Source organism: Manacus candei, unplaced genomic scaffold, assembly GCF_025592945.1.
Source record: "Manacus candei isolate 608988 ecotype Guabito, Panama unplaced genomic scaffold, ASM2559294v1 h1tg000064l, whole genome shotgun sequence".
Classification (NCBI taxonomy): domain Eukaryota; kingdom Metazoa; phylum Chordata; class Aves; order Passeriformes; family Pipridae; genus Manacus; species Manacus candei.
The window spans coordinates 2,681,998-2,706,138 of record NW_026138112.1 but is presented as its reverse complement, the minus strand read 5'-3'; the positions used below and the strand labels follow the sequence as shown (position 1 = coordinate 2,706,138).

The following is a 24,141-nucleotide window of genomic DNA, read 5'->3' as shown; positions in this document are numbered from 1 at the left end:
GTGAATAGTTAAAATCTTTTAAAAAAGTGAAAAGAAAAAAGGATGCTGGAAAGTAGAGGAATCTGAAAACTTGTCTCCCTCTCCTAATCACTGACTTCCTCCTTTCCTGACAGTTAAATCCCCTCCAAGCCTCATTTTCTTTTGAGCAATTTTGTAAATGTTTTCTTGTTCTAGTGGAGCAGTTATCAAATACCAGCCATATTTATTTTTTTCATTCACAGTTGGAAAAGCTCAGTCTTCATTCCTCTTGATAAAAGATCTAAAAGCTAAATTTCAGCTGCTCTGCCCAATTAATTTATCCTGCCTTCAGATTACACCATGATACCTCTGACTTGCTTCTCCAAGAGCTGCCAAAGGTATAATTAAACCACTTGCTGACTACAGAAGAAGTTATGCACATACTCCCTTTCACCTGGACTGAGCTCAAAAGGAGAAAATAAAAATCTCTAGAACTTTTCTCTGTTCCATTCACAGTTCTACTGTGAACAAACTGACTATTTTCAGGATAGATAGATGTATACAAATAGTGCAGCATTGAGTTGAAAACACAAAGAAAGGCTGGCTAAAGGGCCTTTGAACATACTTGAGCTCCAGCTTCCTGCTGTAGTAGTACTGCATCTGCTGCTGGATGTGTCGGAGTTCAACCTCCACCTTTCTCTGCAACACCATTTCTTCTCTGGAACTGTGCTCCCTCTCTTCCCCTTCAGCTGAATGGAAGACACAAGCAATGGAAGTAGAGCAGACTTCTTATCAAAGAAACAGGAAACATTTTGAATAGACAGGAAAAATGGAACCCTCCTGAGTCCTTCTCACATGGTTTGTTACCCTGTGACATGTATCTGTTCACCCAAAATGTCAGGTACAGTGAGAGAGCAGTACAAGCTCTGAAGGCTCAGTTTGAATACACACCAGATAAGAAATGCTCTAGTGAATGGTTCAGTACTACAAACACTGTTTTGGCCTATTCAGGATTTAGTGGTTTATATCTAGTCTAGAAGTAATTAGGTAGTTAAAGTCTAGTCCTGCAGAACAGAAGTTTTATGCCTTCATGTCATTAAAAACACCCCAGTGAGAGGTGCTTGCACACCATCTGCCCCCTTTACACCCATGCTGTCAGTACAGGGAGCTCTCAGAGAGCCTTACTGGGTGAACTCTTCCCTCCTGAAGCAAATTCTGCCCCAGCACCTGAGCACATTCTTGCTAAAAAAAGCCAACCCTAAGCAGTTCCTACCCTTCAATCCCTAGAACAGGGCTTTAGCCCCCAGATTCAGCAGAATCCACACCACTCCCAAAAAGGAACACTGATACCCTTTCCCTCCTGATGCTGGCATACAAAACTGCCTTGTCTTCTGTCCATTTTGGGGAGTTCACTTGGAGTCTCATATAGATTAGAGAGGAGGAAGTACAGTTGCTACAGTTTGGATCTGAGGACCTACCTGCAGTTTGGTGACTCCACTGTGCCACCAAGTCTTCAGGTGAGAGCAGATGTGGCTGCAGGTTTGGTTGCAACTTCCCCACTGAGTTCTGTTGGGACTCTTGGGAATGGGCTCCTTTGTGACCACTCCCAGGCTGATCTCCTCTCTACAAGGTAAGAAGGATACTGGGTTTTTCCTCAAAGGGTTTTCTTGACTAAGCCCTACAAGTAGGATGCCCCTGACCTACTCCCACTCAGACAACCCCTGTAGTCACTCAGCCCCTCTCATACAGTGCCACAGAAGAAGCAGAGCTTAAAAAACGGGCTCTTTAATTTTTAGCATAGAGACATCACATCAGTATGTGATGTCAGTATCACATCACACCTTCCCATTCTCCGTGGAACAAGGGAGTTTAAAATGCAAGCACTGACTTGTAGGTAAAGTGAATTCCAATTTTTTGAGCCTCTCAGACACAGCCTCTGCTCCTAAAGTGAGTTATTCTTAAATCCCTGTAAATCTGGATGGCAAACTGTAACTGCTCTGAGTTCTGAAGGGGCAGCCCTCTCAAGTCAGTTGCCAGGAAAAGAAGGGTAGGAAGACCACCGGGAAAAAAAGGCCTGAATTACAGTGCAACACACGTGGATTGCTTCAGACTGGGGGCACACAGTTCTTGGGCATTCAGGGGCAGTGCATTTGGTCAGCTTTTAGCATGACAGCTTGAACAAGAACAGCTCAGCATCCAGCTGGGCAGCTCAGAAGAGCCACAGGAAAACAGCAACAAGCTGCTGACAGCAGCCCAGTGCACACACACATTGTTCCTTCAGCAATGCACTCACCTTCTCTGACCCAGCTTTCATTTGGGGCATGAAGGAGGCAGGAGACCAGAGCTGTGGGCCCTGCCCAGCACGGGGCACATCTGCTGTCCACAGTGGGGGAGAGGGAACGGGATGGGAATGAGCAGCACTGTCCTGAGACAGACATTTACAGATGCTTTCCTCCAGGGGAGGTGTCTGCAGCAAGTTCCCAGTCTGTGCAGAACAATTATTCACAGATGTTTGCTGAAAGGGCACCTCTGACCTGTAAAAGAAGAAGGATGAGGTCACTATACAGTGCAACCTGTTGGTCTTGCCTTTGCAGTCAGTGGAAAAAAAAGGGATAATCTTGTAATTCCCTTGCATACAGCTCCCCAGTCAGCTGCCTCACTATGCCCACTGTAAGTCACTCTCTTTTCTTTATTTTTAAAAATAGATTCTCTACCTAGCAAAAGGAGGTCCCAGCAGTTCCTTGCTTTCTAGAGACTCCAGAAGGAAGTCAGGCCTCCGTGGTGGTAACCTGGCTCGTTGAATAGCATTTCTGAAAAGAAAAACAGAATAATGCCCCAGAGTCAGGATTATTTTAAATTGGCATAAACTGGTATTGCAGCTAAAGAAACAGTCCTGTTTCATCATTCATCCCTGCTCTGCACCATTCCCCTTGCACACAAGAGCAATTCCTACAGACTAAATTTCCACCTGTATTAATGTGACAATCTGGTTCACCATGTGAATGTTGTGCCAACACAGGGAGTGGTGGAAGGGCCACAACTAAACACTTCTTTTGGCAGCACATACAAGCTTAAAGCAATGTGAAGTTACCATCTTATTTCCCTGTAGGGCTCCTGTCCTGGACTGAGAAGCTTCATGGAAGATTATTACTTGCAATTGCCCTGTGATCAGTAGGAATTTTTTTAAGGAAAAGCTTCCCCAGGGAAAAGAAAGGGGCGAGATGAAAGTTCAGCTTCTGTATAGCCAGGATCTTGATGTTTATTATTTCATCAGAGCTTATACATGGCTTCAGTGACAGCTCTAGGTGACTTGGGCAAGATAAGCAATCCTGATGGCCAAAGGCCCACAACAGATATCTTTCAAATGCTCCTCTGTGTAACTGTTCCTATGACAAATGACCAACACTCCTGAATTCAGTTGTATCTTAAGAAACACCCAGTGAAGGTCTGTAGCTGAGCTGATTCTACCTGTTGCTGATATGCAAATATAAAGTCACAAATTCCTTCATTATGTGTGGGCTGATGTTTGCATTTCACAGCAGCTCCTGTGTAATTGCACCACCAGTCATATGATGCAGGGTCAGAGAAAGAGTTTAGGAGAGTGCACAAAACTAAGTCATCAGTCTGAAAACTTGTAAACACAAAAATGAGACACACTTAGATGGACCACATATATGCAAAGCTACACATATGCCAGAGAAATGGGGGAGGAACTAGAAGTTTACACTCACAGATCACTGAGAACTGAGCCCCCATCAGCAGGGTGCAGTGGTAGATGTCTGCATTTTGGAGGCCATGGTTCTTCCTCTGCTGAATGTCCTCTTGTCTCAGGACTAACATCAGGCCTCCCAAATGTCACCTGCTTCTTCAGAGGTGGCAGAAAAGAAAAAGGTTTATTTAATTTCTTGGAGAGAGCCTTCTGTTTCCACAGCATGGAACAGCAGTACACGGAGTGGGGAGGGTTGTGGGCTGCCTGCCAACACAAAGAACAGCAGAGATCTGATGGCTCAGAGCAGGAGCAACACCACATCCTCCAGAGAGAAGGACACTGCAGAAGGAACTGAGATTTCTGATGACCTCACAGCCATAGCAGCTAAATTAAGAGGTTCCTGTGGTAACATTTGGGCAAGAAGAACTTCTGCAGCAAGGAAAGCTGCACATTATAGCAAATGGAACAACTGGTGTCTTGGAAATCTGGAACAGAGCTGGGAAGGCTGCCCAGTAGCAGGAAGAGAGCAATCAATACAGGCATCCCTAGCTTCCTTTTCACAGACAGGGCTGGGCTCATACTCAAAGGCAGAAGTGACATAAGCCCACATTTGAAGGTATAAGCAGAGCTAAAGCTAAGACAGGATCAGATGCAGCCTCTAATGCTTCATTCTGGCACAGAATTTAGAGACCAGACCCTAGTTACATGCAAAGGTTTCATCCAGGAATATTGTCTATGGCAGGAGTTGGCCAGTTTTGAAATTGTTCCATTAAGAAAGGTTCCCAATTAGCAACATGAGTGTCAAGTGCTTCAGTCTCAGCTGAATGAAATGCTTTGAACCACAGGCAAAAGTGTATGTAGGATCCAAACAACAGCTGGGATGTGGGGCTCCAAGATACAGACATGCACACAAACACATCTCCACACAGAGCAGAGACCAGAGCAGCCCACTTCTGGATATATCTGAGCAAACACTTCTCTCTTTCACCTTCAGCTGGTGCTGGGCATGGAGCTGATCCTGCAACTGTTTCATGCCACTGGGGTTTCTCAAGGTCCAGATTCCACCTTCTCTCAGAAAACTTGTGTGGTGAACTCCTGTGCCTTTTTCACTGCCATCTTTCTTCTCCTGTTGCTCCTTGGCAAATGTGAGCCAAGCATCAAATACCTACAACAGGAACAAGAGAGAGCTGGGAGTGTTACACAGACAGATTCCAGGCCAGATTCCCCCTGCAGACACGAACATTCTTCCTTCCACAGGATAGGGATAGACAGAGCTACAGCAACAGGACACTGCCACAAGGACAAAGGGACAGAGATTTAAGTCACCTGAGGCTGGATGGGGTAAAACACATGTACATTTTTTAACTGGCTAAGACAATTTAAGGACAGTTTTCCAGCATCCCAAAATAACGTACAGCAGCCCAAAGACAACAGGAAGCAGATACTCAGTGTGCACTGTGCTGACTGCAGTCAGACCTGCCCCTGAGCTGCACATCTGTAACCTCACTGCCCCTGCCCCACAAACCCCTCACCTTCCTCTGCACCGACAGGGACCAGTGCCACAGCGCCTGCACTGTCTGCTGCTTTTCCCATTGTTGCTGCAACAGCTGTCAGGGGAAAAAAGATGCACAGCAACCAGGTTAGGAGTTCACACACCCCATACCAGCCAAAGCATCAACCAAAGAGGAAATGCTGGCAGAGCCAGAGCAGAAAAACCTACTCAGTTCACCCAGTCTATGGCAAGGTGTGTCTCTGCTAATAGAACAAAAAAATCCTGAAAATGCTTAAATAATATTTTTTTTTGGTCCTTGTGTAAACAGAACATGATGGAGAAGAATGGATAAGGATTAGAAAGGAGCTAGGGATCTCCCCGGGGGAAAATCCCTTACCCGTGCCTTCCAGCAAGAGAAGGAAGCAGAGCAAAGTCTGTGAGTCATTAGCTGATCTCCCCGTCTCTGCAGCAGCTGTAAGGCAACCAAAACAGTGAGTCACTTGCAGGCAAACCTCATTTATCTGAGCCAAATGCTACTAGAGCAGAACAGCTACCAAACAGCCTTTATCAGCCTCCCTCTGTTCTGCTGAGGTCACCCTCAACACCCACATGCCCTACAGTGTAACCCCATCTGCAGGTATCTGAGTGCAGCCAGGACTGCATTCACAGTAAATGTCCCACCCATGGCAAGCTCAGCTTGTCACCTCTTGTTAAGTCTGTTATTTCTATTGGTTTCTTCAGGCAAGACACAGGCATGTTCCTTCCTCCTCAGCACATAAGGCTGTCATGCTCCTCCTCAGCCAAGACTGTCATTCCCCTCTCCAGGGCACACGGCTGCTCCTCCACACATCACTTCCCATAGGCTGGGGAGGTTGCTGATCCTTCTCACCGTTTTCTCAAGGCACTGCTGATGATAATTTTTCCATTTCCCCAGGTACTTGTGGAGCAGGTGCTGCTGGTGGTGCTGTACTGCCCTGTGGTGCTGAGCCCTCAGCATCAGACACTCCCCCGCTAATTCCTTCCAGTGAAGAAACAAGGTCTGTAAACGCACTGTTGGGAGAAGATAAATTAACTCATGTACCAAAAGGAGACTATTAATTTCAGAGTATCAAGTGATCAGCTGCTCTTCCAGACTGTTTCAGCAATACTCAACATGGACAATACTCAGCACTGACAGTATGCACTGTAAGGAATAGTTGCAAAACACTTCAGGTAACAGACAGTGAGCAGTGACTTGCAAGTCCTCCCTGCTGTCACTAACATTCTTTGTAAGCTTTGGGAAATCATTTGCCCTCTGTGCTTCAGAGTCCTCATGTCAAGAATGTGGCTGGTACCACGAAAATGCTTGCAGAGTTTGAGGGCCTTGAAGCAGTAATATTGCACTGCCCTCGAAACAGATGTCTGAGCTTCTCAAAATTAGTAATGGAAAATTGCTTTGAGGAAGGAAGTGTTACCATCCCTTATACAGACAAGGAACCAACAGAGAAGCAAAAGCCACACAAGCTGCCTTCAGCAGATCACTGGAGTCCCAAGTCATTCCCCATTCTCTGGGGATGACCTTTGTAAGCTAACAGACCATCCAGTCACTTCATCTGCACAGATGACACAACAGACTGACCTTGGCCCATACACAGATAACAAGGTCTTTTGAGAGCTCAATATCTCCACCAGCTCACCTGTATCCAGGTGTTTTCTGGCCTCCATCACAGCTGTCACCTTCTCCTGGCGGTGACACGCTCGCAGCCAGGCCGTGTGTCTCCACTGCAGCAACACCTAAACACACATGCAAACAGGGCATGGGACACAGACTGGCACTGCAATGGAAGGGGAAGCAAAATACTCCCCATTGCTGCCAACAGCACCATTGCCATCTCATTTTTCACATAAGGCTCAGCAAGACAGTGAAAATTTCCCACAAATTAAACACAGCAGTATTTTAGAGGGTCCCCCTGGCATTTTTCAAGGCTTTCTTCTTTTCCATCCACCCACCCTCCTGTTCCATCTCACCAATATTACTATGCTACATCATAATACTGTTTTTCCCTTCCTGCTAAGAAATGAGGAGAAAGAAAGGAAGAGGAAAAACCGGGGGCTCACTCAGACAAGTTTCAGAGTCACCTGTAAAAACAAGACAAGGCTCTCAGTTTTCAGGCCTTTCTTAGTAGTGACTCTCAGATTAAGTTTTTGGTTGTTCTAACTGCATTACCTGACCCCTGCCCTGAACCACCCCTTGGCAGCTGCTGTGCACACCCTACCTTTGACAGGACTGCCCTCCTGTAGTGCTCATCTGCCCGAGCAGTTGCCTTGGCTTCATGGATAAGAGCGAGGGCATTTTCTCTCCACGTACACAGAAGCTGCCTGAAGGCAAAAATACACAAAAAATGTAAAACCAAACAAAACCCATTAAGAATGATTCTCACTTGTTTATTTGGCACCTTCCTACTCACAAGGGAACCAAAAACAGCTGCCTCCAAAAACTCAGTCATGCAAATCACCTTCTGCCTGTTCAGGTCTCTGCTGAACAGAAGGCAGTGCAAAGCAGAACACTGAAATCCAGAGCTCAGCCAGTCAGGCTCTGCAAGTGACTCAAGCTGTACAGCATTAAGACAAGTAAGGTAATTAAAACTAAAGTAACTACAGCCTGTGCAGTGTGGTAATATCTTTAATCACTCTCCTTGCTGTAATGGAAGGCAGCTTCTACATCTTCTACACCATAACAGAATTCATGCACTGCAGGGAACAATATAGTTTGTTGCCTGCTGACTCTCACAGGACTAAACAGAGATTTAAAAAAATGTCCAAGCAAACAGGAAGAGGTTGATTTCTTTTAACTGGATGACCTGCATGGAAATACTAATGCATGGCAGAGTCAACTCCCAGCACTGAACACTCAAAAAGTTACAAAAGTGGCAGTGAAAGAAAGTAATTAATTTGCCCGGAGTGCAGTCCCTCCTCTCACACTGCCCAAGGAAAGGCTCACCCCAGCAGCAGCCTGGTGTGCTCCTCCTCCTTTTCAGCTACTCGGTACAGAACACACCGAACGTTTTGTTGGTAACTCTGCAAAAAAAAAAAAAAAAAAAAAAAAAAAAAAAGCATTGAGAGGTAAATTTCCCTCAGCTGTTAACACCTCTGAGGAGAGGAAACATCTAGAATGTCTAAGTAGCAGCTCAGGAGAGTAACAGTGGAAAAAAAATGCTTAGAGCCACTGAAATCAAATGCTGTTTTTCTGTGACAAGCAGTCAATGCACCCTAGTTACTGCTACCTATGATATACCCTTCACCAAAGCCACGAGATTACACTGGTTATGCTCCATAAAGCAATGCTAGAGCTTATACAGCCCTAACTACAGCAGTCTGCATTCTGCCTTGCATACTTGGTGCCTGGAGTGAAGCAGTGTGGCAGCTCTTCAGCTCTCACTGGAACACTTAAGCCCACCCAGACAAGTGCCTCACAGAAAAGGACATTCCCTCCTACCTTCCAGGCTGCCAAGGTCTTGCCCAGCAATGTCTGTCGATAGTGCAGATCTGCTCGCACCAGCTTCCTCCATTTCTCACGCTGATGTCCCACATACTGCAAGGAGAGAGGGGAAAGAACTCAAAAAATACATAGACATGAAGGAGGGAAAACAGGTAGTGACAGAGAGAAGAGAGAAAAGCACCATTCCCAGTCTCAGGGGAAACAACAATTCTTTATTTTGCTCTAATAGGTTTTCACTCAAATTGATGCTGCACTCTGCTATTCCTCCAAAAGGTCTAGTTGAGGTGGTTTTTCTTCCTGGCCTTTGTAGGAATCCTCTTGAAGACTGATTCAGTTCACTCAAGTTAACAGGTTTGCACCAACATGTAAGTGCCAACTGTAACATTTCTCACAGATTCTCACAACATGCTGTTTGGCACACCTGGTACAACTCATCATGGTAAGGAAAAGGCCCAGCATAAAAGTACCCTGTGACAGGGTCTGCTACGACCTGCACAAAACTACAGGCCTGGCTGCAAACTTCTAACTTAAAGTTTTGAGAAGGACACACAGTACTGGGTAGGGACAATTGAGAAGGACACAGTACTGGGTAGGGACAATTTCATCACCTGACTCTGGTTACATTCCCAGGTGCATCTAAACTATAATCCCATTCTCACCATATCTAAACACACGAACAAGTAGACAAAGAGCTCCCTCCCCTTCCTCTACTGCTCCACCCACACTGAACTAGTTTTACCCACCTGGAAAGCAAGGAGAGCTTAGGAATGATTAATGTTTAAAATAAACAATTTAATTTCTAGCCATATAGGTACAAGCAATCTGAACATAATAAAGAGTTTAAGCTCTTCCCCCTCTCTTAACTTTCTCACCTCCCTCCACTTGTTCCAAGTCTTCTGCAGACACTTTGAACAGTGAAATCTTAAGGCTTGCATCTCCCTGAGCTTCCTATAAGAAAAATAATTATTTCTCCTACAATGCAATCCATGTTACTGAATCCTTCTAGCACAGACTCAAGTCCACATTTATTATTATCAGTAAGTCATTTACTGAAACACAAACTAGCAGACTGCCAAGCACAAATAAGGAGTCAGCATCATCGTGAATTAAATGCTGTTTGTCCTTAGCAGGCCACCACAGGGCCAATCCAAACTACTCTCCCTTCTTAAAAAAATCTTCTTACTCTGTTTTTCTCTCCTGAGTACTTTGCTTCCAGAGACAGAAGGCCTTCAGCTTCAGGAAGTTACTGTGGTGATCTCTGGCCCGAACCAAGGCCTCCTGCTCCTCCAAACGAGCCGCTGTTCTCCTGCGCCAGGAGCACCAGAAGCAGCGCAACAGTTGCCTTTCGAAATGAAGCCCAGCCTAAGGTGGAAGGAAGGTGGCAACCAATACATGACACAGGACACTTACAAACAAAAGAAGACAATCCTTAAAGATGACATGCACAGAACTGTCCAATGCTGTTTTCCTCTCCTCAGGTTGAAGAGCAGTGGCCATACCACCAAAGGCCCTTTGCTGTGAGGTTATTTAACATGTTCTACGGGCTCCCTGTGTGCATGTGGAGGAATGAACTGTCACCAGAAACAGCTGAGTAAAGATGGACAAACCACAAACTGGTAAGTAGCATGTGAAGGGCTCCCAAGAACTGATAAGCCCCAGAAACCAGTCCTGTTGAATTCACAGGACTGATAATCTCCCACCACCAAGAGCCAGCCATATCTGCACAAGAACACCCACACTACCAAAAACTTGGAGTTGTGTAACAGGCCACATAGAAGGAGGCAATGGTTGCTACATAAAAAGATTCCAGGATTACATATATATACACACATCTTAGGAAATTAAGGACTCCTTAAGGAACCTTATGGACACCTACCTAGAAGTAACTAATTTGTCAGCACAACCCTGGACTTCTTAAATAGGCTGGGGTTGGTCCTTTAATTACTATTATCATTTCAATGAAGTAACTATGAAAATGACAGTGTGAGAGTTGCCCCTGACTTGATCTCCCACCAGGGAACAGGGAATTTACAACATCCAAGTCCATCTCATGCTAACTCATGTTCACAGACAGTGACTAAGGAATCACCTCCTCCATTTCCTAAGCAAGGCCAGGTAAGAGTTACATTTACCCTCTCCTCCCCCATTCGATCCTCCTGCAGCTTGCTGGCCTTCAGCAGCCACGTGTCAAACACCCATCTCATCAACACCCTCCTGCAGGCAAAAGGGAGAATGTCAGCACAGGAGAGAATTCCTCCAGAAAACACACATGGAAGTCAAACAGCCAATCCATCTACAGCTTACACAGTTACTTGCTTTTTCAAATCATGCAAGCCTTCTTTAGAAATCAGGCAGCAGATAGACCATTACTCTGATATAGTCCAGCTCTTAAATCCAAACAAGCCTCAGAGCTCATCTTAACAAATCTCCTTCTCACATTCCACAGAGAAGCAGATGTAAATTGTTCATTACTCATAGAAAATATCAGAGCAATTGGCATCAAGATGGTCACGCTCCCAAAGTTATTACCAGACTTTAAAAGAGAACCAAAGGCCCACAAATTCCACATTTGTACAAGTTTATATTGATGTTTCTCTGCGTACCTATAACGGACATGAGCCACTAACGTTAAGGCCTGCTGCTGTTCTTCCTCCTTCTCTTCCAAACGGGACTTCCAACGGTTCCAGAACTTCTGCAGCACCTGAAATAAAACAAGACCGATGCAAAAAAACCCCATAGAGATCAAGTGAGGAGAAGAATGCAGAGAACTAAATTATTAAAGTTCTACTGAAATTGCATACTGCACTGGTTGCCTCCTGCACTGCTTCACACACCAAACCTCTTCAATTGCCTGCTATGAATTTTTCTGGTAAAAGGAAAAAAATCACCATAAACGTAAGGAAACAGAAAACTAAATTAATGTATCTAAGAGGGGCAGTTGACTTACACAGGAGATTTTCTGTGCTTATGAGTATTTAGGAACAAAGTCACTGCTGTAATAAAAATGTACTTTGCAGGTGAAAGTGGAAGCCAACAGGCCAGCTTGAGAAACACTACCACAAGAACAAGAGTCAAACTCACTGTAACTTGGTGCTGACGGTGTGACAGATTTTTTCTCATTCTCTGAAGACGAGTGTTCACAACATTCTGCCAAAGACCCTTAAAGCCAAGTTTCTGCAACAATAAGAAACATACACAACTTTTATGTAATCCAAATCAGGGAAGTTTAGACCTGGCTGCTCCTTACAGACAATGTATGTTTGATGCTATTCCTTGCAACAGCCAGGATTCATGAACTTGTCATCAAAGCAAGGCATCCATTTCCTCTCACAAACTGGCACTTCTCCAGCTTCCCAACTGGAATAATAATTGTTCTGGAGAGCAGCACAGTTTCCCCATTTGTATTCAACTGGCAGATTCCAGAACAGTTAAAATTTAGAAACCTGATGTCCAATCCAAACTCTCTATGGCATCTCCCACTGAACATCCACACCACTGTCAGCAGTACAGGGACACTCCCCACAGCCCCTTCCACCTGACAGTGCTCTTACCAACAGGTGATGTCTGTAGTGCTCTTCAGCCAGCTCACACTGCCGAGACTCCTCCACACACAGCACAACATCTGTCACTGAGTTAAAGTATCTTTTACACAGAGACATCCATCCCAATACACACACAACCTTCTCCCACAGAGGGGCACTACATCTCCATCTAAATGTGCTGCAATATTTGAATTTCCAGCACTGTTATCAGCAGAAGTTTTGACTAAAGTCAGAGTTGTTTTAGATTTTGATGGCTTATCACAACAGATTTCTGATTCACTGTTAAGGAATTCCTCTACAACCATAAATTATTTTCTGCAGGCTCTTAGGTGTCAACACACTAACATCCAGTAATTGCACCAGGTTAATTAATTGTTAGTATGGCATTACACACATCTTTCTAATGATAACATGCTTGTTGTCACCCACACTGCTGCACAACATTCCTGCTTATTAACTGGATCTTTCCCCCGCGGGAATGCTTTTAACCTGTCTGTGCTAGAGAGTAAATACAGATGGGATACAATGCTTCCAGTGTGCAAAGACTCTCCATAAGGCAATCCTTGCTGCTTGTTTTTCCAAGTCCTTTTGGTGAGCATGAATTCTTCTCCTGCACTCCAGCAACAGCCGCCAGTCAGAGAAGCAGCACCAGAGCGTCCGGCTCCGGTGAAGCTCCTGGGCCAGCTCTGGACAACAAACACAAAATACTCCTGCTCATTTGTGTCAGGTGAGATCACAGCATCTAAGCCACTGGGTCTGAAGTGACAGGAGCTCTAACACTGAAAAATGATGGCAAGAATTCCCATTAACACTCAGCTATGGATTATATTCCTCCTATTGATCACAAAGGCAGTTTTAAGGCAGTGACCTACTGTACTGACTTAAGAAGGGCAAGTTAAGACACTGTGTCACTTGTTCAACACACACAAGCTTGCTCACATTTCAGCATACTCCTAGCACTAGTTCCTAGTTATCCAAGCTGGATTCTTTTCCACTACCACCAATCAAAAGGCAATTCACACAAATATCTGAACTCATTCCAGTGACTTCAAGGGAAGAAGCAAAAGAACTGGTGTAATAACCTTTACCATCCTGCATGAGTTGTGATTTGTCTGATTGTCAAGAACATCCACAGACTGCTCAAAGTCCTGAATACATCCTTCTCACAGATATCCCAGTTAGTATATAATAGATAATGTGCAAGTTTTCATCAAGGGAACAGTAAAGCATTTTCTCTTCAATCACATGGAAAGCAGGAGATCTTCCCTACAGTTCAGTGTGTGACCTCAGCCAGCCAGGCCTCTCACAGTGTGCAGCCCAAGCTGCATCTCATCAGCTGTTGGGCAGAGACATTGCAGTGTCTCCTAGAACAGAAAAACCCATCACTGTGGCCTGAGCAAAGGGGCTGAGCCCTGTTCTGTCCTCACTCACCATTCTGACGTTTCTTTACTCTGTGGAGGTTTAAGTATCCCAGCCATGCTCCCAGGCATCTCCTCAGTTCCCAGTGCTGATGGTGAGTGACTGCCCTGGTCTCCTTCTGCTTCTCATTCTGGCTGTACAAATACAGCTCTCGCCACTGCAACCAAGCCTGACAGGAGAATGGAGGGAGGGCAGTAAGGAGGAAAAACAGACAAGATTAGGGAACTAGAACAGAGAAGAGGAAGAACACTCAGGCAATAGGAAATTCCATGTAAGTTCTGAAGGTGAAAGCCATGAGCAATGAACTTGCCCAGATGCAGCTTCATTCCATTTGCTCATGTCCTGATATGCTACTCCACCATAAGTACTGCAACTTGCAAAGTAAATTAAGACAAGGCCTAATTTTTATTCATCTTCAACATTTTCACACGTGTGCAACTTAAACATTAAAAACATTCAGCAGTAGCTGAAGCTCCTGGGACTTACTCGAAATTGCAGGCTCTGGGCCCAGTGCTGCAGAGCCAAAATATTCATCTGATGTCCAGTGCATTTCTGGTAGTGTTGTCTTCTCCACACCGCCCACGAAACGCTGCCAAAACAATGTTACAGACATGTTCAAACACAGGTGTCATAATTCTGTGCAAGAAATCACCTTCTTCTCACTGGAAAAAGGTATGAAAAACAATCTTTTCATAGACTCACAGAACAGTGTGGGTTGGAAAGGATCTTAAAGATCATCTCATTCCATCCCCCTACCATGGGCAGGGACACTTTCCACTAGACCAGGTTGCTCCAAGCCCTGTCCAACCTGGCCTGGAACACTTCCAGGGATAGGGAAGACACAGCTTCTCCAGGCAACCTGTGCCAGGATCTCACCACCCTCATGTTAAAGAATTTTTCCCTAATATCCAATCTAGATCTACCTTGTTCAGCTTAAAGCCATTCCCTATTGTCCTCTCACTGCATGCCTTTGCAAAAAGTCCCTCTCCAGCCTTCCTGTAGGCTCCTGTTGGGTATTGGAAGGCTGCTTAAGGTCTCTTAAATTCAGTCTGCGAGTGTGCCAGAACTCAAACATACCAAAAAGAAAAATAAAATAATTAAAAAAAAATAAATTCGAAGATGGAACAAAGTCACTGCAGGAAAAGGTAACAGAACCCAGGTAAAAGCCATGGCCTCATGGTCAGTGCCTCTCTGCCCGTTTCCACCCCATCCTTACCGCAGACAGCTTCTTGCCCTGAATGCCAGTGCCACAGACTGCATGCCACGTTTGGTCCTTTCAACATCAACATAAACCAGCCAGCACTGCCAGGTCCTGAGCAGCTTTTGCTTCTTTGCTGTGCTCAACAAAAAAAAAAACGACAGCAGCTTAAGTTAACGCAGGAATCTGGCACGTTTGAACCACTGTCCTCGACTCCTGTCCCCTCAACCTGCAGGGACACCTCGTGGGAAGCCGTGAAATGACAGGGAAGCTCATCCTGGGTGAGGGTGTCACACTGCCCAGTCCCAGAATCGCTGACAGCACCATCCATGACACCAGTTCAGAGCAGCGTGAACGATCAGACAATGGCATTGCTTTGTCTTCAGGGCTTACAGGGTGTATAATGTATAACAATACTCACTAATGACCTCAGTGGGTAAGAATTACAGGATTTTCTTTGGCTCATTTTCAAAAAAAAGAAGTTCATCAGGTTCATCAGTAGCTTTTCAGGAGTTATTCTCTAGTACAAGCAGAGAAATCAACCAGAAACAAGCCAAGTTTATTTAGCAGGCTGGTCATGCAGCTAAAAACAGAAGTGGTGTCACAAATTCCAGTTTACCACTTTATGCAGTGTGCTGCATTTTCTCCTCACAGCAGGCTGGCTGGTCAGAACTGACACTATTGAAGCAAAGTTGTTAGAAGAAAATATCATTGACTCTATGTCCCTTCACACTTATACATAAAAAAAAAAACCAAACTTTTTTTAAGATTTCCTTGTGAATCAAACATTAACCGACCTTAAACCAGGTCACAGTTTTCTGTGAGTAAGTAACACACACCTTCTGCTGTAAATATTCTGGCCTCACTCAGTGAGAAAGGAAGCCTAAATGGCCTGTCAGTTTGTGTCCAAAGGTGCCAGGCTCTGGGATAGTCTGAGGCTACAGTCATGTGCAAGGAGACCAGCTAACTTATTTTGCAAATCAGCTCAGAACAAAACCATTGCAACCAGTACAGACAGCTCCAAGACAAACCCATTGCAGAGCAAAGAATCTACACAATAAGACCAGAGGCACTTCAAAAGCTTGGGCTTCTCTTCAGTTGTAAGACACAGGCTGGAAGGAACAGTGAATTCAGGTAAAATGAGTGCAGTTAATACCACAGGGAATTATTATCTAATGTCTGTAGCCACAGCTGATAGAGAATTCCAATAATACATTCTATCAAAAAATATCTATTTGAACACACATTAAGTTAAAAAAAAAAAACAAACAGATGAAAAAAACCCACCAAACCACCCCCTCAAAAACAAACACTGTGATCCAGAGCAGATGGAGAGGCCCTTAAGCTTATCCAGTGGCATCCCTAAATAACTGTAGCTACACCACAGTGCCTCACATGGATCCCCCTGCCAGATCCAGCCATCTGCTCCTGGAAGCACTGCCCTGCCAGGGCCTGGGGGAGCACAGGGGACACAGATTCTGGGGAATGTTCCCCTTGAAAACTCCCATCTCACTATGCCCCCAAATAAAGACAGTTACCATCACTTCACTTACCATGAGACTCTGCAACACAGTATTTGTTCCTCTCTCCTTGCTGCTGGCACACATAGGCTCTCCAGGCCTTGAATATCAAACTATAGAGGAAATGCCTGAAAAAGGAGAACAGTGCCATTTGGTGAAACAGCCACCAGTGCCTACAAGCAGGATTCTTTCAAGTTCAGTTGCACTCTAAAGATACATTGAAAAGGGAATTTTGACTTCATCCTAAGACAACAGCAACAAAAAAGACAGGGTGAGAAAAATATGACAATAAGCAATGAAGACATTGCTCTTGGCCTGGAGGTACCATGGCTGTAACTTGCTTACTGGTATTAATAATTCCTTCAGAACCCAAGGAAAACTCCTCACACACACACACCCCAAAGGGAAGTCATTTCACAAACCTGTAGTGGTTCTCTGCTCTAAGGCTGAGCTTCCTCTCTCTGCAAACTCTCCACCACTCCTTCCACTGGCCAAAAGTTTTTTGAAGAATCTTCTGCTCATAAAAGGATCTAAACAGTTGAAAGATTTGGACACGGGAAACTTCACACAGGTTTCCAGAGTGACCACAAATCACTTTTAATGAAGATTACAGTACCTCTTCTCCAGCCTTGCCTGCTTAGCCTAACAACACCTAACTGCATTTAAAACCACTATTCCACTATGACACTTTATTCCAAGACTGTGAATACGACAAGAACCACTCAGTTTACTGACTGTAAACACTTCACATAAAGGCAAGGAATAAGACAGATGTTGTTAACTTGCAAAATATCTGAGGGCCAGTTGACTTTAGACACATGAATTTATCCTCAGTTCAGTGTTTTACTCAACCAGGATAGTTAATAACAGTACATGTATTTTCCTTGTTAGCTTTGTTCTTTGCTATTTTAACACAAAATATTTTATGTATAGAAACGAATGCAAAACCTGCATCAGATTTTATAATGTTTTGATGTTTCCATTGTGTTTCAGAAACAGCAAATTTAAAATCTTCCCAAAGAACACTTAAATAGGCTCAGGAGCTCCTTCAGCCAGTTGCACATCACCTGTGCTAAAAATGAAGCTGTTCATCTGTTCATGTACCTGCTCCTCCCAATGGATGCTGAGCCATGCTCAAAATGGAGTCACAAGTTACACATGACCTTCAAATTCTTTAACTTCAGCAGAACAGTCTCTGTTTTTATACCCAGATTTAATTATCACACACCTGGCTAGGTAAGAAGTGATGGCACATTTCAACTGAATTGTGAACAACTAAAAATTCAAATATGGGAAGATCTGCATGCAGGAATTGGGATTTTGCTCATCTAACTAAAAATAATGGTCATAATCTAATATTCCAACTCTTTTCCATGTGGTCAAGATGACCTGAGCAGCAACCCAAGAACATAAAAGTCTCATCAACTGGAGTACCAATCCTTTCAAAATATTTCTCACCTCTTTGTATTTCTGATGGAGAGAAGGTAAACAGAAGGAACCATGACAACACACAAGCTAACAAACAAAAAGCACACAAGCCCAGCCTGACACTTTTGATCATAACTATCCCACCAGCTCCAGGAAATTGGTCACCTCTTTAATAACAGCAGGATTAGGCCCAGAATACCAAGAGGTCCCTTGGTGAACGCATATCAATCCTCTCCCAAGGTGCAATTCACAGCCACCTACCCCAAGCCAAGCTGCTAAGTCATTCCAAACACTCAAGCAGAAAAGGAAAAAAAAAAAAAGAAAGAAAGAAAGAAGAAATGAGCTATGTTATTTTTTTGGACTTGGTGCATTAACAAACAGAACATTGCAAATAAAAGCTGTGGAGAACTAGGGGTTTCTAAATCTAAAAAGGCCATTAATTGTTGCTCATGTTCCTTGCTGATCTTTATAAAATGTATTTCCACTTCTAAAAAAAAAAATCAAATAATCATTGTCCTGAATTTATAGGCAGCCAAAGTGCTGCCAGTGCAGTAGATGGGACATCAAAGACAGTGAGGTTCACAGGGCAACTTCCATTTACCAACTAAGGCAAAACTAGAATATATTTGATACAGTGCAATGAAACTGAATCACTAAGAGCCTGATTTTATTCCATATGCAGCTCTTCCCACTGGGAATTGCTCCAGTTCCCAAGGGTGTGGTCAAGCAAGAATGAACATGCAAATTAAAGCAAGCCAAGAGAAGAGTATCAAAGCCTTGGGTTTCAGCAGCTCACACAACACTAACAACAGAAAGGGATTATCTGCCACAGGGATTTCCAAGTCAGCCAGACACCAAACATGCACATTAAGAACAGTGCAAACAGTAAAATGAACTGAATTTTCAGATCTCTCTCATCATACCTTTGAGAAATGGTCAAATTTAAAGCAGGAATCACAGTCATACCCCATCAGTTATATGCAACTTCATTGAGACACCACAACTCCTATGAATTCAGTTAGTAAAGTTTTACCATGATTGTTAAAGGAAAAAGCAAGAGCAAGAAGGGTACTTAAAGGAAACCTTCAAGTGATCTCAAACTACATCCAGATACTTTCTCAACAGGCAGAACTCTCTTAGCCCAATGGCTTACCAAAAAGCCATTAAAAAAAAAAAGAAAACAAACCCACCCTTGAGTTCTGTAATTTTATCTACCTGGCTTTGGAAGGGAGAACTTGTCCAAATGTCATTTTTGCCCACAGATAGAAGAATTTCCTTGCTAGATGTCTGGAATATAAGGAAAGGTTAGTTGCCTTTGTACTCCTCCTCTGCAAATTCCCAGGCAGCAGTAAAAATAGGAACTTTTATTTTAGTTTCAGTAATAAAACTAAGAGTTTGGTTTTCAGAGATCATATCTGTAACAGAACAATTCATCAGGCATAAACAGAGGCCCAGGCAAGGCTTTAAATGGGACATACTTTAGGAAAGCTCAGTAGCCAAAACATTTTCCACTTACACCCAGTGGCACCACTGAGCAGGGTGCTGGCTAACCGTGGTTTAGAAGTGGTAACATCACTGTTTCTCTCAAAGTCAACCAGCTGAGCCCATACTTGAGCCAGTTTAACGTTTAGCTCTGCCTGCAACCAGATCTTCCTTGTTCCCACCTCCCCCCCAGCAGTTCGGCACCCCCAGCTCACTAATGTGCTGCTGTGACACTGTAACCTTCCCTCCTTTTCTTTCCGGTGGATTTAAGAGTTAATTGGCACACGGAGGGCCCCAATGAGCACCAAAGGCCTCACAAGTTAATTAAAGCACAGCCGTGAACGGGGCCTCTCTCTTTCAGCAGGTCTGAGCTGCTCCATCAGCTCCAGTTGCTCAACAAATAATAGGCTTTAATCTCTAAACAATTGCATCCCACCTTTGTCAAGATTCTTTCAACAAACAAAAGAAGTAAAAAAACACTAGAGGAGAGCAAGAGGAAACCATTTCACCTGGCAGTGTATCACAGAATACTGTTAAACAGCCTTTTTTAAACGTTGCATTAGAAAATAAAATATATGGGAAATCCGACTGTGCCAATGCTTGTCCTCAAGTTACCACAAGACATCTTCAAAACTGTCTGGCAAGGCCATGAGCAAAAACTTCTGCCTCAGCCTGCACTGGTACTACTAAAATCAGACTTTTCTAGCTCCATTCAGTGAAAAATACGTTTTGTACTTATCACCTGGTCCAGAATCTTTTTAACCTTCTTCTTTGATTCTGGGCACACCCAACTCTGCTGGGATTGTCATGGCCTCTGCCCTGGAATTCATGTCTGGCAGAGTGGGGAGCAACACACTGGCCACTTGCATGGACTTGATGCCCAGATGGCTGTTGGATTTCCTGCATCTTCAGGGATTTTGAACTTAAAAGGAAAAGAGAAATATTTTGTGGAAAATCACATTAACACCACAGAAATGGCATTATTTCAATAAATTGATCTACAACAAAGGTATCCAGTCACACACAGAACAGCTACAAAACACTAAAACACTTACTGTCTCCTTATCAGGTGTTTTTCACTATCTGGAGTTTTAATGTTAAAGTTTCCCCAACACAAGCAGAAAGACACATTTCACTGCAATCATGTCACACACAATTCTTTTCTCCTCTAAAGCTGAAATGAAAAAGCACTAAAATGCATTTGTGCTTCCCCTCCTGTGTGTGTGCAAACAAGGTGTCTTTATAGAGAAGATCTGAACATGGTTTTCTGCCTTTTATTCTCAAACATATCTATTGCTGAAGAATTCTCTTGAGGACTTGGGAACTGAAGTTAGAATTTTCCATTTTAACGTGAAATGTTCTTTCACAAGCAACTTTTTCCTAATTTCAGTCATATTTTAAGTAAATATGTTTCTCCTCAAAAAAAAAAAAAACCTAAAAATCTCTTCCTGTTTTTACATATTCATCATTAAAAAATAAAACTAGACATATTTTTCCATCACACAGTTTGCTTTCACATGTAAAATCTGAAAAAATAACACGTGTGTTCTTATGAATTCTAAGTATTTTGTCTTGGTAATTTTCTGAAAACAAGGATAAAAAACACCTCTAACCAGATCAAACTTGCTGAACCAGTTGTATTGAAGCTTCTTTCCTGAAATAAATACTGCCACCACCCTGAGAATTTGCACATTAGAACTACAAACACGTTCTTGAGCTCCAGAAGAGACAACAGAAGAGGGTAGCCTGAAAAGTCACCCTAATAATCACCTGAAGTGAGCTGGGGAAAACACGGCTGCAGCCAGAAAAAAATGTTGGTTTCACAGAGTGATGGGAACAACGCGAGTTCCAGAAGCTCAGCTAAATATGCACAAGGTTCCTGCACACCTCTTAGGGCCAACTCCCTTTAAAAGTGTTTCATCTGCTCCAAAGGCAAACCTGATCTGACCACACGCGATGGCAACGTCGCACAAAGGAGTCAAAAGTATCAAGCTTGGGTAAAACAGGCAGAAGTTCTGTATGGAAGTCTAAGGAATGCAAAAATCTAATGCTTTTCCTAAATTTGAAACATCGTACGTGCTGCACATATTTAGTGATGACAGCCTACATCCATGAGAATTTATGGCAACCATGTAAAATAAGAGTCAAAGATGGATCATTTCTCCCTTGTGAAGTTAGAAAATGAAAGCATGGGAAGAATAAGAGAGCTGACACCACAGATTAATCTGTTGTTGAGCCAACAAGTATGTTCAAATGTGTTCCAGTCAAGAACATTATCTTTATGTTTAAATGTTATGATAATTTAAACCCCCATAAAGTTGTGTTCCATGATGGGTTTGGGAGTGGGGTGTTTGTTGTTCATTTCATTTTGCTTTTAGGCAAGCATTCCACAGAGACCACTAAGGCCTCCTATGAGAATAACTGAACTTTCTTCTGTCCCATGGAAAGCCTAAGCTGCCACAATTTAAAAATAAAAATAAATTACAGCTGAGGTCTTTTAACATGGTAGCTTCTTCTTACTGCTTACCTGCTCCTGACTTTCTCCATTTCGCTGTAGTTCCAAGCCTGCAGTGCACAAATTCACTCTCTGTTCTGCTGTGCTGTCTCTCAGCTTTGGACAAAGCATAAATTGGTGCCTGTCATTTGTAATGAATCCATCAAATGGATCTGTGCTAAATGCAGTATCTTAAAGAAATGAATTCCACTCAGGTGACCTGCACACAAACAGCACAATGCAATTCCAAATGTTCAACATGAAAAGTGTTTGTGTCCTACCCTTGATGCCCTGAGATGTGCTGACAAAATCTAATGGTAAGGAAGTTTCAACCATTTGAATCCTAAGGCAACAACTGTGCCTACCTAAAACGAAGCTGTGCTAGAAAGGTGCTACAAAAGGATGACTCCAAGTTATGTTCCCCTATTTAAAAACAAATTAATAAGCAAGGGTGACACAATCAGGAGCTAACCAAACTGATTCCTTTTCACTTTTTTTTTTTTAACACTAAGCTTCTCTCCTTCACAAGCACACAGAAATGAAGAAAACAATGAACTCCAGGGAGAAATGCTGTGTACACAGAACCCTGTGCCTTCCAAAGGCCTCAGGGGGAGTCAGAGGCTGGGAAAGCACCGGGACTTAGGGACAGGCATCTCCTTGTAAGTGTGAGATCTCAAGGGGGTATTTCTACAAGCCTGGCTTAAGGCGTGACAGAAAGAAAGCCAAACAGAACCCAAAGCAAAACAAACAAAACCTAAAACTCCCAAAACAAACAAAAAACATACAACAAACAAACCAACACCAAAACAACCAACCAACCAAAAAAACAAAACAAAACAAAACAAAACAAAACCACAAAATTTTTCCGCGGTTTTTCTGCACGAAATTCCTTTCAGCAGATAATTATACCCTGAATTTTTGTGCCAAACACTCGACACCCACACGATGCTGCTCCGCAGCCCCGCCGTGAGGGGCTTGGGGCCGAGGCCGCAACTCCCGCCTCCCACCCCGCTGAGGGCGCTACGGACCGCGGGGCGAGCGGACCAGGACCGGGCACACGGAGCCAACGGGCAGCAGGAGAAGCTCCGCCCGTCCCAACGGAGCCGCCTCCAAGGGGTCCAGGAGCGGGAGGAGCGAGAGGAGCGGGAGGAGCGGGAGGAGCCCGAGGCGGCCCCGCCGTGAGGGGCGGGCGCTCCCCGCCCTCAGCCGGGCGGTGCCGCCACAGCGCCCCCTGGCGGCGGGCGGGGCGCGAACGGCCCCGGAGCGGCCGGGACACACGGAGCACGGGCAGGGGAAGCTGCCGCTCGCACTCGTGAGGGAAAAACAGTGTCCTGACACTTCTGTGCCACCGGGCTTTCCTGCTGGGAGCGTCCAGTGCCCAGCACCCGCGGCAGGTGTGCCTTTGGGAGCCAATAGAGCAGCGATTCAGCTCATAACAGCCACGTGAATAGCGGAACACAACACGGATCAGGGCCTCTCAAAGCCACAGCACCTCGTAACCACCACTGAGCCGCAGACTGGCGGCCTGCTGGTTGCCATCGAGTCTCGCTGAGTGTTTGTTTGGAAAGCAAGCTGGCCCGGGGAGACTAGGCAATTGTTGCAGTGCTGTCTCATTTATAATGCACCACTTTGTCATGAAAAAAAAAAAAAAAGTGAGAAATAGTTACTTCTTGTTTGTTTCTGTTTCATTCTTTACGGCTTTTAATGCTGGCATTCAACTTTCATTAAAGATCCGGGACGAAAACACTTTATTCACCAGATCCTACAAGAAATTCCTTGATCCTACACAGCCCTCTCTGCCCAAGGTGTTTGGAAGCCCCGGGTCCCCGCTGGGCTCCTGTGGCCGCAGGGATGGGAGTGCTGAGGGCAGAGCCGCGGGCACACGGAGCCGGCAATCTCGCTCAGTAAATTCCTAAAAGTCACGTCGAGAACAACGTCTGGTCATCACTGCCAACCACGAAAAGCTTTGTCCGGTGTCTCCGAATCAGCTGCCACGCTCACTGCATCACCCTCCGTCCCGCTGTCCCCCGGGAATGCCAGACCGGCACCCGGCAGGGTCGGGTAACGGCTGGTTGGGAGCACCGGCTGGGAGCACCGGGGCGCTGCGCTAACACGGCTGTGGCGCGGGGGGCCGGGGCGGGCTGGGCAGCAGTGCGGGCTCGGCCAGGCCGGCCCTGTCAGCCGCGGGCACGGTGGGACGTCAGGGCAGTGCCGGGGAACCCCCCGAGCCCGCGCGGAGAGAGGGGAGCGCCCGCCGAGCGCGCTGTCACCGCCCGCCCGCCATGGCCGTGAGGGGCCGCGCGCGCCCCGCCGCTTCCCGCGCTCCTGAGGGGGACCGGGACGGGATCGGGGCCCGTCCGGTGCCGCCGCTCCGCACATGGCTCTCCCCGCGCCCCGCCGGCCGCCCGCCCCGCAGGGCTG

The 24,141-nt window shown here is 44.9% G+C and overlaps 1 protein-coding gene across 7 annotated transcripts in view; it reads right to left on the bottom strand.

Annotated features, from left to right (window-relative positions):
* Nucleotides 1-24,141, bottom strand: part of SFI1 (SFI1 centrin binding protein) — a 28,596-nt gene that overhangs the window by 4,266 nt on the left and 189 nt on the right. For 2 of the 7 annotated variants that reach the window (XM_051805473.1, XM_051805470.1), the window contains exons 2-29: nt 21,754-21,940; nt 19,969-20,148; nt 18,960-19,031; nt 16,739-16,846; nt 16,350-16,444; nt 14,815-14,932; nt 14,085-14,187; nt 13,611-13,767; nt 12,704-12,865; nt 12,189-12,259; nt 11,719-11,811; nt 11,241-11,338; nt 10,770-10,851; nt 9,821-9,999; nt 9,510-9,585; nt 8,635-8,730; nt 8,140-8,216; nt 7,415-7,517; nt 6,836-6,932; nt 6,049-6,209; nt 5,557-5,631; nt 5,200-5,274; nt 4,656-4,832; nt 3,690-3,823; nt 2,673-2,768; nt 2,252-2,492; nt 1,437-1,581; nt 584-707 (exon numbers count right to left, since the gene is read on the bottom strand). In XM_051805473.1, the coding sequence (XP_051661433.1) occupies nt 584-707; nt 1,437-1,581; nt 2,252-2,492; nt 2,673-2,768; nt 3,690-3,823; nt 4,656-4,832; nt 5,200-5,274; nt 5,557-5,631; nt 6,049-6,209; nt 6,836-6,932; nt 7,415-7,517; nt 8,140-8,216; nt 8,635-8,730; nt 9,510-9,585; nt 9,821-9,999; nt 10,770-10,851; nt 11,241-11,338; nt 11,719-11,811; nt 12,189-12,259; nt 12,704-12,865; nt 13,611-13,767; nt 14,085-14,187; nt 14,815-14,932; nt 16,350-16,444; nt 16,739-16,846; nt 18,960-19,031; nt 19,969-20,148; nt 21,754-21,773 (3,215 nt within the window). In that variant the 5' untranslated portion in view covers nt 21,774-21,940. Of the gene's footprint in view, nt 1-583; nt 708-1,436; nt 1,582-2,251; nt 2,493-2,672; nt 2,769-3,689; nt 3,824-4,655; nt 4,833-5,199; nt 5,275-5,556; nt 5,632-6,048; nt 6,210-6,835; nt 6,933-7,414; nt 7,518-8,139; nt 8,217-8,634; nt 8,731-9,509; nt 9,586-9,820; nt 10,000-10,769; nt 10,852-11,240; nt 11,339-11,718; nt 11,812-12,188; nt 12,260-12,703; nt 12,866-13,610; nt 13,768-14,084; nt 14,188-14,814; nt 14,933-16,349; nt 16,445-16,738; nt 16,847-18,959; nt 19,032-19,968; nt 20,149-21,753; nt 21,941-22,576 lie in introns of all 7 variants that reach the window. The other 5 variants (XM_051805472.1, XM_051805471.1, XM_051805474.1 and 2 more) reach the window with 5 other exon arrangements.